This window comes from Alosa pseudoharengus, unplaced genomic scaffold (assembly GCF_046254945.1).
Source record: "Alosa pseudoharengus isolate Yale_2024_CS ecotype anadromous, Long Island Sound unplaced genomic scaffold, YU_APseudo_1.1 YU_APseudo_1.1_scf_24, whole genome shotgun sequence".
NCBI lineage: Eukaryota > Metazoa > Chordata > Actinopteri > Clupeiformes > Clupeidae > Alosa > Alosa pseudoharengus.
In genome coordinates this window covers 20,771,158-20,789,128 of record NW_027468689.1, presented here as the reverse complement: position 1 = coordinate 20,789,128, position 17,971 = coordinate 20,771,158, and the positions used below count along the sequence as shown (strand labels likewise).

Here is a 17,971-nt window from a genome sequence, read left to right as displayed (position 1 = left end):
TGAAAGGCCTGACAGGAGGCTTAGTGGACTATGTGACAGGAGAGTGACCTTGAGCAGACTCTGCATGCATCTGCTGCTGTGAGTAAGGCCTGAACGCACCGCAGCCAGTTCTGAAGAGCCTTCATCCTCTCCACACTCAACAGGGATTTACAGGACAATAACAGACATTATCATAAGCAGGACTTAGAATAAAGCAGCACTGGGATATTACAGGAGTTGCACAGTGTGATGCAGTATAGTACAGTACAGTGGTGGCATGGTGTGATTACAGTGACATTTAAACAGTGCTCTTACTGAACAGTACATTAAATCAGATCAGATAAGATCAAGTTTATTGTCCCGAGGGGCAGGAGGCGCGATTTATCTTGGGCATCAGTACAGCTCACAGTTGCTTTCGATCAATACATACTGTACATTAGTGCAACTTAAGACACAGAGGAGAACAGAGAGAATAAGGAGACAGACCGTCTATGCTGTGCATTCGTAGGGCAGAACAACAACATTATCAGGCACAAAAGCGTAACATGGTAAAGCTAGTTCCAGTGGGCTCTTCTCAACACCATTCTCCTTTCCTTCCTCTCTTCCCTGTTTACATCCTAGCCCCTCCCAATAATAATAATTTGAGGATGGAGATGTGCGCAATGTTCTTGTTACAGTGAAAGTCATTTTCATAGGTGACAAATATCCTAAGAGACTAGGTCTAAGTCTTTACCGTTTATGGCGGCGTTGCTAACAGTTTGAGAGAAATCACTGCAGCACACAAAAGTGTTTTTTTCTCCCCCCCCCCCCCCTCTGGAGGCATACTGCACCCGCCACACCCCCCGTCACACTCGGCTGCAGCCGCTTCCAGAGATGGTGGAGAGCGGAGTGTGTGCGTGTGAGAGAGAAAGACCGTGTAAACACACTTCTCTCAAACGCATTGAAGCAGAGCATGGCTGGACAGGAAGGCTGAGCGAAGGAGAGTCGTCGTCAAGGAGACAACATCTTACAGTGAAAGGCCTGAAGTGGTGACAAATTTACCTGAGATGGTGTACTGTATGTTACAGGGCAGGGAAGAAGAGTGCAGCGGCTTCCGAGGGGAAGAGAGTATTTACCGGAGATTTACCTGAATTTTCCCTTAGATGCTGTAGAGAGAGTATTTAACTGAGATTTACCTGAAATTTACCTGAGATGCTGTAGAGAGAGTATTTACCGGAGATTTACCTAAAATTTACCTGAGATGCTGTAGAGAGAGTATTTACCTAAAATTTACCTGAGATGCTGTAGAGAGAGTATTTACCGGAGATTTACCTAAAATTTACCTGAGATGCTGTAGAGAGAGTATTTAACTGAGATTTACCTGAAATTTACCTGAGATGCTGTATGTTACAGGGCAGAGTAGAAGAGTGTAGCGGCTTCCGAGGGGAAGAGGGTGTTAAATTATTAAAAAATGAGAAGTTATAGCACGTGTACCTGAGGTGTTGGTGTCAGTGCACGTTCGGTTGACGAGAATCTTTCCCTCCGGGCAGGTGCACGTGGCACCACTCGGGTTGAGCAGGCACATGAAGTCACAGCTCATCTTCGCACACGGGTTGGAAACTGGCACACGTACGCAGGCACACACACACACACACACACACACACACACACACAAGCAGTAAGCTGCAGTCAGATATACAGTTTGATGTACTACTATGCATGATACAGGGGAATGCCTATAATGAGAGTTACATTCATCTACTTATCTACTGAACTAGATGGTGGTCTAGTTTCTGTTCAAAGGCACAAATTGCAAACTTGACAGTGGCCTACTAGTGTGAGGACCATACGTGTTTTTTTAGGTCATGCCATTCATAAAGAATGTGAAAAATGTATTTGAGAATGGCCATGCAGCACTATATTTTCTATAACATACTTAGCATTGGTGGGAGAATACGATTGTGTGGGGTTAGAAATTGTGTTTTAATGATTATTTAATAATACAATGTGTGCTCTATGGCAAACAGAATTATACACTATAATACATTCTATGGTAGGAACACTGTACAGATTCTATATACAATATGGATTCTCAGTGTATGGTTTTCATATTGCAACAGATAGACTATGAGAGGCACTGTTGAGTCACTGTTGCTGGATACATCTTGCATAAGATTAGCAAAATCTATTGGTTAACTTTACTGTAAATTCTTTGTTGCTTTTCCCCCCAGACAGTCTCCATACAATCAAATGAGAAGGCCGCTGCACTGTGTTAGCTTTCATCAGAGTCATCAGGACAGTAATGAACGGAACACTCCCTGTGAGTATGCTACTGTATGCTAAACTTTGAATGTCCCTTCAGAGCTTTGTCTAGAGTAAGACTAACTTTAGAGAGTGACGGAGAGAAAGAGAGAGAGAGAGAGAGAGAGAGAGAGATGGGGAGACACAAGGGGTTCTGAGGCCTGAGTCAGGACACAATCAGATTTTGCTCTTTTCTTCTGTCAGCTGTGGCACAAAACCCTTTGCTCACTCGCTAGCGCTAGCACTGAGCCAGGCACACAACTACAGAACTAATGAAGCGCCGGGGAATGGCGCAACAGGGGCCATTAGCGTGGGCTTAGCCACCCGCTAAAGATCCCCTGCGCCAGCTCTCGCCAAGCGTGTCGACAAACAAACCCGACTCTGTAGGTCATTGGAGAGACAGGCACAAGTGGAGCCAATGCTTGACTGAAAAGAAAAGAGAAGTGAAAAAAAAAAAGCAATTTGGAGGAGACGCAGCTTACTATATGGGAAGAGAGGGTTTTTCACTGCTTTCTCCTCTCTGACTGTGCTGTGCCAAGGTGTAAAACACACACACACACACACATGTGCATGCACACACGCACACACACACACACAAACGTGCGCATGCGCACACGCACGCACACACACACACGACACACACACACACACACACACCACACACACACACACATAGACACATGCACATACACACACACACACAACACAGATAAAACTCCTGCCGTTACAACAATGACTGCCAGCCGGTAGAGACAAAGCTCCTCTGCATGGCTGCTCCACACAGTGATCCTAGATGGCAAACAAGTCTACTGCACCTCTGGCCTTCATGAGGCACAGACTCCTCTGCAGACGAGGGGATGCAATTCCTCAATGAGAGTTGTGTGTGTACATGTATGTGTGTGTGTGTGTGAGCAAGTGAGTGAGAGAGTGAGTGAATTAGTGAGTGAGTGAGAGAGAGATATAGAGAAATAGATAAGTAGAGAGAGAGACAGAGAGAGAGAATGCTGAATGTGTGTTTGTGTGTATGTGAGAGAGAAAGATTGACTGTGTGTGTGTGTGTGTTTGGTGTAAGTATGTCTGATGTGAGTTGTGAGTGATCACTGGTGCCTGCGGGTGAGTGAGATCTAAGGCCATGGATGAGGCCTCAGGAAACACTGCAGGGTGTGTGTGTGTGTGGGGTTGTGCATATGTGTGTTCATGCGTGCACACCCACGTGTGTGTGTGTGTGTGTGTGTGTGTGTGTGAACTCGACATGTGTATGTGCATATCAGATACAGAACGATAGAGCTAATCTGTGGCCATATGCATTTGTGTTTTCTTGACAGCTGAAGTTGGTTGTTAGGTAACAACTCAACAAAAATCTCTCCATGATTGATTGTCAAGCTTTTTGCTGCATCCCATAATAAATCCAAACCAGCCAACCATTGAATCCTGTTGGGATTGGATTACACAATAAAAAAAGTCATTATTCAGCTCTGGGGAAGGGGGATTTTATCGTCTTGTTATTTCAAGTGTGTGTGTGTGTGTTTGTGTGTTTGTGTGTGTGCGTGTATTTGTGTGTGTGCATTTGTATGTGTGTGTGTGTGTGTGTGTGTGCACTTACCATCTTGTTGTTTGAAGCGATGAAAGACCAAGATGCTGGATGGCTTCTCGGTCCCCAGATGCAGACGCTCCACGGGGTGCTTGCCGTACTTGTGGACGCGGAACACGTCGTGCTTCACGCCGGTGCCATAGATGTAGTCCTCAAACAGGTCAATGCGGGACGGCTGGGAAATGCCTGGAGGACCAACACCCACCAGCGCGGAGCCAAGAGGAGACAACACATAGCCATGAGCACATTCCTGTGACTGTCCTGGTGATGCCGTGGCCAATGCAAACAGGGTGACGAGATGAGGCCACGGTCCAGGAGTGGGTAATGGCATGAAATTAACTCCAGCAGATGCTATTCTTACTGGCCCTTGGCATGGAGAGAGGATTGGTGTGGCTAATCAACAGAACTCTCTTTCTCTCTCTCTCTATATATATCTCTTTCTCTCTCTCCTGCTCTCTTTCCCTCCTGTTCTCTCTCTCTCTCTCTCTGTCTCTCTCTCCAGTCCTGTTTCTGACATGGTGGCTAAGCCCACCATCAGCTCACTGCAAATGGAACGCAATCCTGACAGCACCGCGGGATGTTACCGCCATTTCAACTCAATAAATTATGGGTGAATCAATCCAACACACGTATCGCTGTGGACAGAGCTGGGGAAAGCACTGCTCCGTGCCAGCCAGGTGCAGCCTGTCCAAAAAAGAGCTCGCCGTCGTCCAAAAGCACTGGCCGCATGGTGGGCCCTGATAGACGAAGTAAGCCACAAGGGCCACACTGCCTTTTCTTCTATTTAAATTCACCTCATCGCTGTTCAGTCGTGTTAGGGGCCGTTCAAGTACAGCATGCTGCTCCCGATGCGTAAGTGGTGAACTGCTGAGAACTGGGTACTACTCCCCGCTGCGAATAGCATACCTTTTGAAGCACACCTCCCTAATACGCTTGGCTTCACATAAAGAATGTTCAGCCGCGGTGTGGGTATAGTGCTTGTCAAGCTGAAGTGGGAGAACATGCTGTTGTGGTGGGGTGAGGCTGAGGAATTGTGGGAGGGTGAAGGGGGTGGGTGGGCTGCTGGGATATGTTGGTGCGGCGCGGGAGGACTCACCGTGTCGGCTGCTGGCGGCCACGACCACGTCCGAGCCGTCGAAGCGCGCGCTACCGATGATGGACAGCTCGGCGTCCGCCCAGTAGAGCCGCTGGTTGAAGTAGTCGATCGCCAGACCTGCAGAGTCCAGAAACACAGGCGGGGTGGAAGAACAGACCAGAACGGATCGGAACAGACAGTCCTGTGATGAATGTGAAATAATGGCACGGGAACTGACCACATTTTGTGCTTTTCGAAGAAATGGATTTTTGTTGATACTTTCATTTGCATCGACTTTGAAGCCAGAAAATAAATAGTTGCAGTCAAAGACATTGTATTGATTGTTCATTCGTTGGCATCCTGTAGCATATTACAGAGAGAAGACATGCTGAGCTTTTAGTCTGTCTGGTACACGCATGCTGTGAAGCCTCTTGGCTGATCCTCCTTCAAGCATATTTCCCAAAACATGGTGACTCTATGTTGAATAGCAGTTGAGAGAGGTAGAGTCTACCACAACCACAAGCGTTTGCTTGTAGCAAATATTCAGGCATAGACTGAACAGATATGTATGTCTGTGTATGTACACAGACCCAATCAATTTCTGTACAGTTAACAAGTAATTGTTACAGTTAATGCATTTGTTACAGAGCATCGTGGGAAAATACATATCATTATATCCACCAACACGTTTTTTTTATTTCTTCTCTGGAAGTGTTAAATACATATTAACCTCCATATCTCAAGACAGTTCCAACACTATGATCCTTTATATCCACTAACAAGCTTTGTTGGTTTCTTCTCTGCGAGTGCTTAAGCTCATTATTTTAGATGGCAGTAGAGGTAACCCGTCCAACGCAAGCCGTGAAGGAGCCCATTAAGTGGCATATGTGTGGCTAATGCACTGGGGTTTAACCTCCTGAGAGACTTTGGCTGCGTGCCGCGATGTACCACCTCTCCTCCTCCACCCAAAGCACCCCTGAAGAGGGGGAAACAGAGGAACAGGAGGATAGATGGATGGTGCTGTTGCCAGTGCAGGAAGAGAGGGAGAGGCTGTAGGTCTTGATATCTCACAGATGCTCACTGGGGTTACACTCTGGAAATGGAATAACTAAGGACTCACAATTAATCTGCAGTCAGTGCTTTCGATTATAATGGTGAAATCGTCAATATGACTGCTAGGGAAGATTAGCAAGGTACTGGACATCTTTTTTTATGTGCAGGTTATGCAAGAGAGATCTGAAATGAAGAGTGAATGTCACAGATCATTTATCTTTTGGCAGAAGCCAAAATACTGCTACAGTATGCCTCAATCTCGTTCTGCCTGGGAACGCTTTCAATACTTTCTATTGATTTGATTATATCTTATTCATGACATAACACACTAACTGACCCAAACACATTCAAATATAATCAGTATCAGCTTTCGTGTTTTGCTATCCCAAAGTCCACTGGGGCAGTCAGAGCATGATGAACATGATGAAAGAAGGTTAAGTCAGGCCGAGTCTGTTGCACTCTCTCTGACAGATCAGGGTTTATGATGTCCTGAATTTCCCCTTGGGGATCAATAAAGTATCTATCTATCTATCTGATGTCAGTTGATTTATAATAAACTGGCTAGATCAATCACTCTGAAACCTCCTTTAAAATGACTGTCATTTTACTTTTATATATTGTATGTTCATGTGAACTCTTGTTATATGCAGATGATTCTGTGTTTTTAGTTTCACACAAAGATAAGAACATAGTTGAAAAAACGCTCAGTGCAGAACTATTGAATGTCAGCAGGTGGATGCCAGACAATAGGCTAGCCTGCGCTTCACTTAGGGAAAACAGAAGCCGTACTGTTTGGGTCTAGATAAAACTGAAAAGATACCCTGGTTTTAAGGTTTTAGTTGGAGATAATGAGATTACTGTAGGGGACTCAGTTAGTTACATTGGATGTGTGCTGGACTGCTTTGTCTGGAGTGGGCCAAGCGAAAAAGATACTGACTCTGGCAGGTGCTCTAATTCAGCCTTATTTTGACTATGCATGCTGGTCATGGTACAATGGTGTCTTAAAGCGCATGAAACATAGGCTTCAGAACGCTCAAAATAAGGTTATAAGGCTCATTCTGAACCTCCCCATGAGATCTCATCTTGACTCTTCTCATTTTGAGACTATTGGGTGGTTAAAAGTAGAGGATCGAATCCCTCAGATTCACCTGTGCATGGTACATAGGACTGTGTACGGGGCTGTCCCAAAATATTTAATTAATGATTTATTATTACAGAGTAAGAGATGTGCACAGCTACTCCACCAGGGGCAGCTCTACAGATGTACCTCCTGGAGTTAAAGGTGCTCTAAGCAATGTTGGGTAATGTCACTTCTGTTCCTTCCCTCCCTCGCAATTGACCGTTTGCAAAAGTCACGCCCCCTAGTTAACGGAGTTGTCTAGAAATTCAATAGTACAGTAGCTGTTAAGACTGTAAAAGTTAGGGGAGCGCGGGGCACAAAGTAACACTTTTTGGTTATGGCTAAATAATTCTAAAATCATTTGAGTTTCACTAGTTATACTTTTTAAAAAGCAACATACATATCTCTGTTACACATATGCACTGGAAGTGTGTTTGTAGGAGCTGTTCTTTTACAATTCCACCGAGAGTGGCGATAGGTGAAATGTTACAACCTGCCCCATATGCGGGGTTAGTTGTAACACTCATCCAAACGGCTGTTTTTAATTAGATTAATTCAATAAATGTATCTGAATGTGTATGATAGAATAGGATCTGACTATTTATGATACATAAGTCATGAACTAACAACAGACGTGTGTCGAAAATTGACTTTATTTTCTATACGGAGAAATAACATGAGAAATATGCGCCAAAGGAAGCAAAGAGTCTAACCAAGGTCAATCCTGCCAAGAAAAGCCCTCAAACCTGAAAACACATGAGGCAAAATGCAAAACATCACAAAAACTAACTAAACTAACACTAATACGCGCATATTTTTGTATTGCAACATCATTGTACAGTATGAGTGGCTTAGTTGTAACAGCGCGTTACAACTAACCCCGCTGGGTCACGTTTGTTATAAGATAAGCTAGCTCCTGCTATGAGTTGGCTACATGTTTCAAAACGGTGTTCATTTTTAGCCTACAAGACGGTTATTAAGATGATAGAAGATTGGAGTCAGTGAGCTGCACCCACAACTCAGTAATGGAAAGACAAGTACCACCTAGACATTTAAGTTGATGTCTTCAAAAGGCGTTTTGCTGCAGATCTACGTGGAAACACGTCCATACTGACTGAAAATTTGTGGAATACCGTCTCATAGTAATGTGATTAACTGGCCAATAGCATGCCTCGATCAACCCCCTGCAAATAGGGAAAAAGTCCGTGTTACATTTAACCCCGCGTTACTTTGTGCCCCGCGCTCCCCTACAGCACAAGAGGCTCTTTTAGAGAGCCACAGACCTAAATTAATTTACAATCATTTACAATCGGTTAAAAGACTGCAGTATGACATTGGAGACACATGTATAAAAACTCATATCTAGCTTTTTTTGGTTACAAACTCAAAAATGGGAGGCGAGTGTGATTCACTGATATTAATATTAGTTGTGCTAGATAGACTGGCATGCATGTTACAAGGACACTGGGCCATGTCATGTAAGGAACATGGTGTTGCCAAAAAACGGAAACATAGCCTACATTGCAGAGCCACTTCAACTTTATTATTATATGGTGAATAAATGTTACACTACTGTGCACAGCCCACTAATCTATAAAGATCAGTGGCACAGCTCCATGCTTCTATGAAGTGACGAATCTAGCACGTTATTAGCAGCGGTTAGCTAACTATGCTAGCTGCTACAAGTCTCCTCCAAGTGACACTCATTTTATATACAATGCTGGTAATGCTGAAAACAATTAACATCTTTATTTATCTTACTTACATTGAGTTGACTGTGTGGCTTAATCCACAGATGTGGTGGAGCACTGTTTTGTTATGGTTTGCTAAGGAGTAAGCCTTTGCTTTAAAATAGTGGAGATCTGGGACGAGAGAATTTAATCTAATTTAACATAATTACAGAAAATGTAATCAAGATTGAAAGGCATTTTTCTGTGTATCGGTGTTGTGTTGATACCACATATGTCATTTGACTGTCCTTTTCAACTCATATCACTTTAAAATCCCATAAAACCGGACAAATATCAAGGCTCCCAATACATTTCTATGGAGCCGTAAGGTGAAGTTGACGGGCCATATCTGCCTGCACGGAGCTACTGGACTGCCATTGGCTCATCTGCGTTCGATGGGCGGGGTTTTGCGAACGGTCAATTGAAACTCTATTTGGTGATTGACTGGAACAGTTTGTTATGTTTTTATGGTCCAGGCTGGGCCAGATCGCTTTTGTTGCCGTTTTTGGAGCCTGGTCTGGTCTGTCCACAGGGGCCGCTTTTTTTACAGTGTACAGTATTCAGGGCACAGGCAGCTAGCGGATGATGAGGTGATGTTTGCAGTATGTGACAAAAAATGTTTTAGCTTAGAAACCGCATAACATCACTTAGAGCACCTTTCAGGTGTCATTTAGGTCTTTTTGGTATGTAGCAACTAGTCTGTGGAACAGGTTGCCAGTCAGAAGCTTAGGAGGTTTTATGCAGGTGCTGAAAAAATGGCTCAAATGCCAATCTTGTTACTACTGTATTGTCTTAAAATATTTATTTAATGTATGCATGGATTGGTGTTTGATCTGCTGCCACTTGCCCTTTCCCCCTCCCCCAAGGGACCACAATGGAAATAAGCCACTGGGCTTTATTGTGTTATCCTGACTCTGTTTTTTTTTATGTATGGTGCAAAGCTGTATCATATCTTAAAATTAGATGGTCAGATTAAACAAACAATCAATCAATCAATGCTCCTGGACAGATCAGACTCCTGTGGACAGTCTAGGACACCAAAGTGAGTGCAGTGGCCAAGTGGAGCCAGGATGTGACTAGGTGTATGTGTGTGTGTGTGTGTGGAAGATGGGGGGACTAGGTGGAGGGCCTCTGGGCGAAGCAGTGCAGGTAGAGGAGGGGAGGAGGGAACGTACCTCCGGGTTAGTTGAGAGAGGTGATGGGGGCCCTGTGGTGAGGATGAAGTGGTGGTAAACACACCTATGGGTCAGGTGTGTGTGTGTGTGTGGGAGGGAGGGGGGGGGTGGTGAGGACATACCTGTAGGCCTCCTCAAGTTCTTATCCAGCAAGACCCTCCGCATAGACCCATCCATAGCTGCCTCCTCGATATGGGAGTGGTCTCCTATTACAGTCCAGTACATCATCCTGCAAAGGTGTGCCACATGGAGACTCTGCTCATCCAATAGGGCAAATGAAAACCCTAAATATACTGGACATTTTAAGTATCAATAGGCTGCTAGGTAAGTATGGAGAAGAAACTAAAACAGATGAGATGGTGCATTGGGAAAAAGTGAATCAGAGATAAGCTGACTCAGCAGAGTTCTGAGCTGTGAAGCCAAAACCTCGACAGTAGAGAGAGAATAGCAGAGTTGGGAAACACAACAGAACAAGAAACAGAGGGAATAGAAATCAAATGAAATAAAAGAAAAAACGAGAGGAGGTAGAGAGAGAAGGAACAAAAACAAGAGGAGAAAGAACACAACACAACACGAACAGACGGGAACAGAAAACATACCAAGGCAAACAGAGACATGGTGCATCTTTCATACCCTGCTCTCCTATCCCCTGCATAGACTCCCGCAAGCCAGGAAAGATCAGGATCTGCCCTCTCTAAGCACCCCCGATCTCTCCCTCCTTCTGCCTGTTTATAAAAATGGCTCTTGCATCTGTCGACACCTCGTCACATTTAATACTCATAAGCTACACGAGTGGGACAGGATGCATGCATGCGTGGCTGATATTCTGAAGAATATTCTGAACGACTCTTGGGAGGGCAATATTCCTGCTCAGTATTCAAGTGCTCAGCAGAAGAGAGACAGAGAGCATTTGCCCATGAAATATAAACATCTGAGATGAAAAAAATTAATGTTTTGACTTCAATGGCAAATTAAGTAATTATATATATATATATATATATATATATATATATATATATATATATATATGTCAGAGTAAGCCAAGACATGGCAGAAAAAAACAAATAAGGGAAATACATAGGAGTATTACACTTTCAGACCCATGTGCCAGGAAAGACAAGAATACATATTTTATTCTCCATTCTTATTGTTTATATTTCCTTCCTGCGTTCTATTGAACTTTTAACTACACAAACACTTAACCTGCCAAAATCCGTCTGCATGGGGGACACTGTGGTGCCCATATTCAGGACCATGTGCCTGGAGGGACCTGCCCATTTTTTCAGACCAAGGACCACTTAACCAATAAAACAAAAACTAACAAAACAAAAGTAGACCTACTTCAACAGTATATTACACAATCGGCCTACTCACTGAACCACTTTGCTTATTGTCTTTGCACCTTGCTTGTGTCAGACTATGATTCATATGATTTAAACTGACATGTCTTACATAGGCAGTGTTGCAGAACTGTTTGGATTTACAAGTTCAATATTGCAAACAACTCATCTATATTATATTTTACCACGTCTGCTCGCTTGCGGACCACCAGTGGTGGTCCCGGACCACACTTTGAGAAACACTGGCCTAGAGGGACCTGGGTTCGAGTCTGACCTGGGTCATTTCTCAATCCCACCCCACCTCTCTCCCACTTGCTTCCTGCCAGTCTCTCCACTGTCCTATCAGATTAAAATGCATTAAAAGCCCAAAAAATGTAAAATAAAATCTGTGGGCATCATATTTGGAAGGAGATGAGATGAAGTTCCGTCGGCATCTCTCACCCTCGGACGGGGTTGACCGTGATTGAGTAGGGCTCGCCAGCGATGTCGGTGATGAGGCGTGTGCAGTTGGGTCCACCTAGCTGGCCCACATTGATGGAGTAGCGCAGCCTGCGCCAGTGGGCCGTGTAGTAGCTGAACCAGTGCATGCGGGAGTGGTCTGTCCAGTAGAGGTTGCCCGTTACCCAGTCGGCCGAGATATCACGTGGACGCCGGAAGTCTGGACACTGTAGGAAAGAAGGAAAGAATGTGTGTTTTTTTTAAAAGAGGCCCTATGCAACAATTTGAGCAAAAATGACCTTAATTATGCAGGTTGAGAGTCGTTGTGATGGTTCTACAACACTTTTTAGGTCGTTTGGTGAGTGCTTCGTCTCCCCCTAGTGCTTCTCCGTGGAAAAACCGAATATGCAACTTTCTGGTCGCGGTCCGAACACATCCGGATGTAACTCAGCGGAAATACTCGAAAATGTAGTCAGATTGTAGTTTCTAAGAAGACTGCAAAACGGACTCCGACTTGGCTTTTTTGCTGTTGAAATTGTAATTAGCCTACCCTTCGGTAAACTTCGTTTTTGTAATGTGATTTTCTCTTGAACAATGTGTTTGCTCGACCGTTTTATTGTGAGCCCTATGTGTTTAGCTTGGTTTATTGATGACTAGCTCGCTAGCTAGTGGGGTTTAGCGTAGCAGTCACTTGCTACCGAAGCTGCAGGGGGAGCTATGTCGTGAAAAATGCGAGCCCAAATCAGGCGAAAACCCAGAAACAGCGAAGGAATAACCAGACCTGCATAGGGCTTCTTTAAGTCTACAAGAATGACTTATCTTCAGGAAGGATTTGCTAACACACTAACACACACAGACACAAACACACGCACATCTGCAGTACACTAGTACACTTGAACACACACACACACACACACACACACACACACACACACACACACACACAGAGACACACACACACACAGTTCCACCTGCCACAGCCACCTTCAGAAGCGTTCATATCTCATTGTCACAGCAGGACTCTTTGAAGTCAGAGAGAAATCTTTGGGGGAGCAGGGCAGTGTTAGTGTCCCATCCCCACACTCCATCAGTGAAGTGCACTTCTCACACTGTATGTGTGTGTATGTGTGTGGATGTATATGTGTGTGCATTTGTGTGTGTGTGGACATATATGTGTGAGTATTTGCGTGTGTGTGTGTATGTGTGTGTATGTGAGAGAGAGAGAGAGAGAGAGAGAGAGAATGAATGAGTGTGTGTGTGTGAGAGAGAGAACAGAGGAAGACAGATAAATACAGATGGAAAGAAGAAGAGAGGGAGAGATAGAGGGAGGAAGAGAGTAAGGTGCAGAAGTAGAACGACATCATGAGTAAGAGAGGAGAGACAGAAAGATGGAGAAGAGATGGAGGAAGAAATACCACCTGTCGCCAGGGGAGTAGAACTGCTTTAATCTTCCTGCTAGCTAAACTTCAACTAGAATCACTGTAAAGCATGTCAGCGCTTCTCTCACATCTGCCTGTCCACCAGAAGAGGCACCACTCATCTCTCTCTCTTTCTATCTCTCTCTCTCTCTCCTTCACTCATTTCAGTATCTATTATTATTTATTTTTGTCTGGAGTATGTCAGAGATGGACTCTTAAAAGCCCAGGATATAGAGGGGTTAGGTGAGTGAGTCAGACAAGTATACTCTCGAAAGTCAAAGGAACGGATATAAGAAGTGTTTTTGTGTATGTGTGTGCTTTCAATTGAGGACACAATAACAGTCCCATTTACAGACAGAGATGGGAGGTTGGTGAGGGGTGTACACACACACCCCCCCCATCCACCTCCTGAAATGCCATAGTAATACACGTACCTCTATGGGAACACATGGCCTTGCAGAATCTGCTCGTTGGGACTTTGCTGGTCTTTATTGGAAGTTTGGGCATGTATTCATTTAGCATGCATCAGTGCTATTTTCTGGAGGTATCCAGTGGCATTGAACTACCACAGCCAGAATACAGAGGCTTGTTTGTGCCAACTTACGGACAAAAAAAGCAATAAAAGATATATTACATATTTACGTAAACGTGCTAATTACCAACAATTTCGTCCGAAAATTCTAAAACAATATTTTTTTAATACTTCAAAATAACATTTGATAAATGAACCTTACATTTTTCAGTAGATTAGAACAAAATCTAGTTGTTCTTACTGGGGCTTTTACTGCCTGAAATATCCGATTTTGTTTACCACGCTGGGAGTTTAGTGCAGGGCCTATTCCCAACCTTTCTCACTGCACATCAACAGTTAGCCCAAGAATTCTCGCTGCAAATCAAAATTCCACTGGAGCTCCAAGCGGATTTGTACAATAAATAAATAATAAATGCAATATGTTGTTGTTGTTGTTGTTGTTGTTGCTGTTCATACTTACAACAATCCCACTGCTGGTCTTTGAGGGACTGCGGTCCTGGGTGTCACGGTAGAAGATGCCTCCTGGGTTGAACTGCGTGGCCCAGACAAACGTGTGGCGGTGGAAAAGTGCGTCCATGCCGATGATGCGCGCACTGTCCTCAATGCGGGCCACAAGCTTGTGGCCATGGCTGTGATGGAATGGGTACACAAAGCTGCGGATCTCTGTGTCGTTAGCGATGTACAGCACCTGGTCCTCTGGCCCTAATTGATGACATGAGGAGAAACGATGTGTAGAGAGAGAGAGAGAGAGAGAGAGAGAGACCTCTGTCAATATGGACATGATTGTGTGTCAGATGCATGTTGTACTATATCACTTTTGTCATGACGACTAGCAAGCTTTACGCTTTAGATGTAGGAACTCTTAAGTCTAAACTAAACTAACAACTCACACATATAAAAACAAAGTGTAAATATGAATCAATATGGGGATATTGTTACTCTATGTTGCCATGAGTTTTTTTTATACTAAGTAGATACTGTTTGATATCTGTTTCTTTCATGTGTCATAGTATGATCACTGCTAATAATAACTAAGGAACCCCTCAACAGAAAATAGAATAGAAGAGCTTGCGACACATTTACCTTTGGTGACACATTCGCCGTCAATTTCTTTAAAGTTCCTGTCACATGTACACTTGTAGGAGCCCTTAGTGTTGTAGCAGTAATGGGAACATGTGCCAAAGGCCAAGCACTCATTGACCTCTGCAGGGGAAGAGCAACAGAGAGGCAAGTCAAATGCTATGCTACAGTTACAGTACATGTATTCATGTAGCTGATGCTGTTGTCCTAAGTGACTTACGTAAAAAATAGGGTGCAATCAAGGCACTGTGCTAATAGGTGACAATAGTCACTACCTTGTATATCAGTAAAATAACAGTTCAAAATCAAGTTCAAAGTTCAAAGTTCCAGCTCAAAGTTAAGTTAGGTAATGATGTGAAGAGGGACCGACAGGATAAAAAAGGAGGTCATGGTAAGTGCAAGTTAAGTGTGTTTGGGTCTTCAAGAGGTTTTTGAAGATAGAGTGAACCGGAGATCACTTTGAATTTGATGCAATTTCTACTTTCTTACACATTCATTTTTGATAAAAAGAAAGAGGGATTGTTTCCCCATCTATCCAGAACGACTGCACTCTGACCTTCTGGCATCTGTCCATTTCCCTCAGGTGCTTTCTGGGAGCCCTTATTTCCATTAAAATAGGCCTGTAAAAGCACTCGGTCAACTCTCTCCCCCTCAGTCTCTCATCTGGCTCGAGGTTCACTGCGTCACCGCCTGTTCACTTCAAGGCATTCAGGCATTTTTACAAATGAAAAGGAGTGCAGGGAAAATAGCCTTTCAAAGCAGCTCAGGCTCATATGTTAGATTAGGCTCTACACTCTTAAAACGAGTATGCTATCAGTCTTCCACTCCCTCATCGTTCGTTTGTCCGTCTCTCGCTCTCTCTCCATTTTACTCTAGCTCTTCCATTTCCCTCCACCCCTTCCACACTCTCGGTTACTCACTCCTTTCACCTTTCACTCTCTCCCTCCTTCTTTCTCATATGTACCTCTCCTTGTCCCTCACTTTCCCCCATTCCACCACCTCTCCTCCACTCTTTATATCACTGTCTCTCTCTCTCTCTCTCCTTCTCCTTCTCCCTCTCCACACATCCCTCCATCCCAGCTCCTTCGCCCCCCTCTCCTCAGACCTTCGCATTGTTTGCTCCTCAGGTTCCTCTGAAAGCCTGCCTTGCACTGGCACACCGAGTTGGGCCGTGATTGATTGCAGACCGCGTCCTCGCCACACAGGCTTGCTCTCCCACGACACGCGTCCTCCATGACCACTAGGAGAGAGAGAGAGAGAGAGAGAGAGAGAGAGAGAGAGAGAGAGAGAGAGAGAGAGAGAGAGAGAGAGCATAAAGGGAAGCCCGCACAGTCAGAGACGCACGAGGCAAGGGACACATGGGCACACAGAGTGTCAGGGTGGATTACGCCTGGACCACACAAAATGGAGACTTTTAAAAGAAAGATGGAACATTTACCACACACATACACACATACACACACACACACACACACACACACAAACACATAACACACACATTATTTTGATCACAGTCATATTTCATCACAAATATTGGTATATTGTGTCACCATTTAAACTATGAATACTGGGATATGAATTCTGATATAGGCACTGCTGAAGTGCCCTTGAGCAAGGTACCTAACCCCTCACTGCTCCCCGAGCGCTACTGTTGTTGCAGGCAGCTCACTGCACCGGGATTAGTGTGTGTTCACTGTGTGCTGAGTGTGTTTCACTAATTCACGGATTGGGATAAATGCAGAGACCAAATTGCCCTCACGGGATCAGTATATATACTGTATATATACTTATACTTACATATATACATATATATATTGTATTGTGTAAGCAATTGTCTTGCCTATTATGAAGATTAATGTAAATTCCATAAAATAGAGTGATGTTATTCTGCACTGTGAGATTTTCGTTGTGGTTTGTTTGTTGTAGAGAGGAACTTACAGGCTTTGCATTCTTGTTCATCTGAGCCGCCATCCCCACAGTCGTCAAACAGGTCGCACTGCAGCTCGGAAGGGATGCACCGGTGGTTACTACAGGTGAACTCAGTCTTACCGCACGGCCTCGGCCTACGCACTACATTTTCTACAGAGAGAGAGAGAAAGAGAGAGAGACCACACACAAACACATGAGAGAGAGAGAGAGAGAGAGAGAGAGAGAGAGAGATTCTTAATGGCCCACCAAGAGGCACCGTTTCCCCTAAACAAAGCAGACATTGCCCCTGGCAGCAAAGCTGCAAACTGTTTCAGCCGTCTCAGACTGCACCTCTGAGCAGCCGACACCAAACGCACTAGCCCACAACACCACCACCCCTAGCATCACCACCACAGTACAAGACAGATGGGAGAGGAGAAGAGAATGAAAAACAGTAAAAAGTAAAAGAGCAGAAACAATGTGAATGGCAGAGATGACATAAACACACACACAGACACACACACAGCCTGCCTTATCAGATACTTTGCTTCCACTAATCACTGACAGCCCTGCGATCAGCAGAGTGTAATCTCGCTCGGTGTTAGCATCTTTCATCCGTCTGACGGAGAGGAGCGTGAACAGAAACAGACAGGGAACAGAAACAGACATTTCAACATGTCCTCTCTCTCTTTCTTTTCCTCTCTCATGAGCCGATCCCTCCTCTCCATCCTCGCTTTCTCTCGGGTTTGAAGCTACTTCCTTTAACCGTTTTTTTCCCACTCCAGTGAGCGCTGACTCTCTGAGGTTTGACACTAAAGAGGAAATGACAGCAGCTCCTACACTGGAGCTAATGCAGTAATATGACAATCAAACCGAATCCCTGAAGCTCCTCTGCTCCTCTTAACCGGCACAGTCCACAGTGGAGAACTTACCGGAAACCTGGCAACACTGTGCAATAGAGGGATTTGCTGAACGGCTTGTAGGGGGGCGACTTTGTAGACAATCGTCCACACTTTGCTTTGGAGAAACGCAGTTTTGCGAAAACCTGAAGCTCTCTGGAGTTCCCACATGACTTGGGAGTGTGTTATAAGGGTTGTTTCACAGTCTACACAAGCTACGCACTTGTACCCCCTTTGAAACGCATGGCATGGCACTCCTGCAGACCTGCCAACCTTGAAGTTTTTTTTTTTGAGTAGCACCTCGTGACGAGAAAAAATCCTCACATTGGCCTTCGTGCATGCAGCCAAAACAG

At 44.5% G+C, this 17,971-nt stretch overlaps 1 protein-coding gene across 1 annotated transcript in view; it reads right to left on the bottom strand.

Moving 5' to 3' along the window:
* The window catches only part of LOC143142500 (low-density lipoprotein receptor-related protein 1B-like), a 252,224-nt gene that overhangs the window by 21,572 nt on the left and 212,681 nt on the right, over positions 1 to 17,971 (bottom strand). The window contains exons 74-82 of the mRNA XM_076303422.1: positions 16,750 to 16,890; positions 15,917 to 16,051; positions 14,815 to 14,934; positions 14,192 to 14,433; positions 11,785 to 12,008; positions 10,126 to 10,232; positions 4,947 to 5,063; positions 3,863 to 4,036; positions 1,453 to 1,578 (exon numbers count right to left, since the gene is read on the bottom strand). Of these exons, the coding sequence (XP_076159537.1) occupies positions 1,453 to 1,578; positions 3,863 to 4,036; positions 4,947 to 5,063; positions 10,126 to 10,232; positions 11,785 to 12,008; positions 14,192 to 14,433; positions 14,815 to 14,934; positions 15,917 to 16,051; positions 16,750 to 16,890 (1,386 nt within the window). The remainder of the gene's footprint in view (positions 1 to 1,452; positions 1,579 to 3,862; positions 4,037 to 4,946; positions 5,064 to 10,125; positions 10,233 to 11,784; positions 12,009 to 14,191; positions 14,434 to 14,814; positions 14,935 to 15,916; positions 16,052 to 16,749; positions 16,891 to 17,971) is intronic.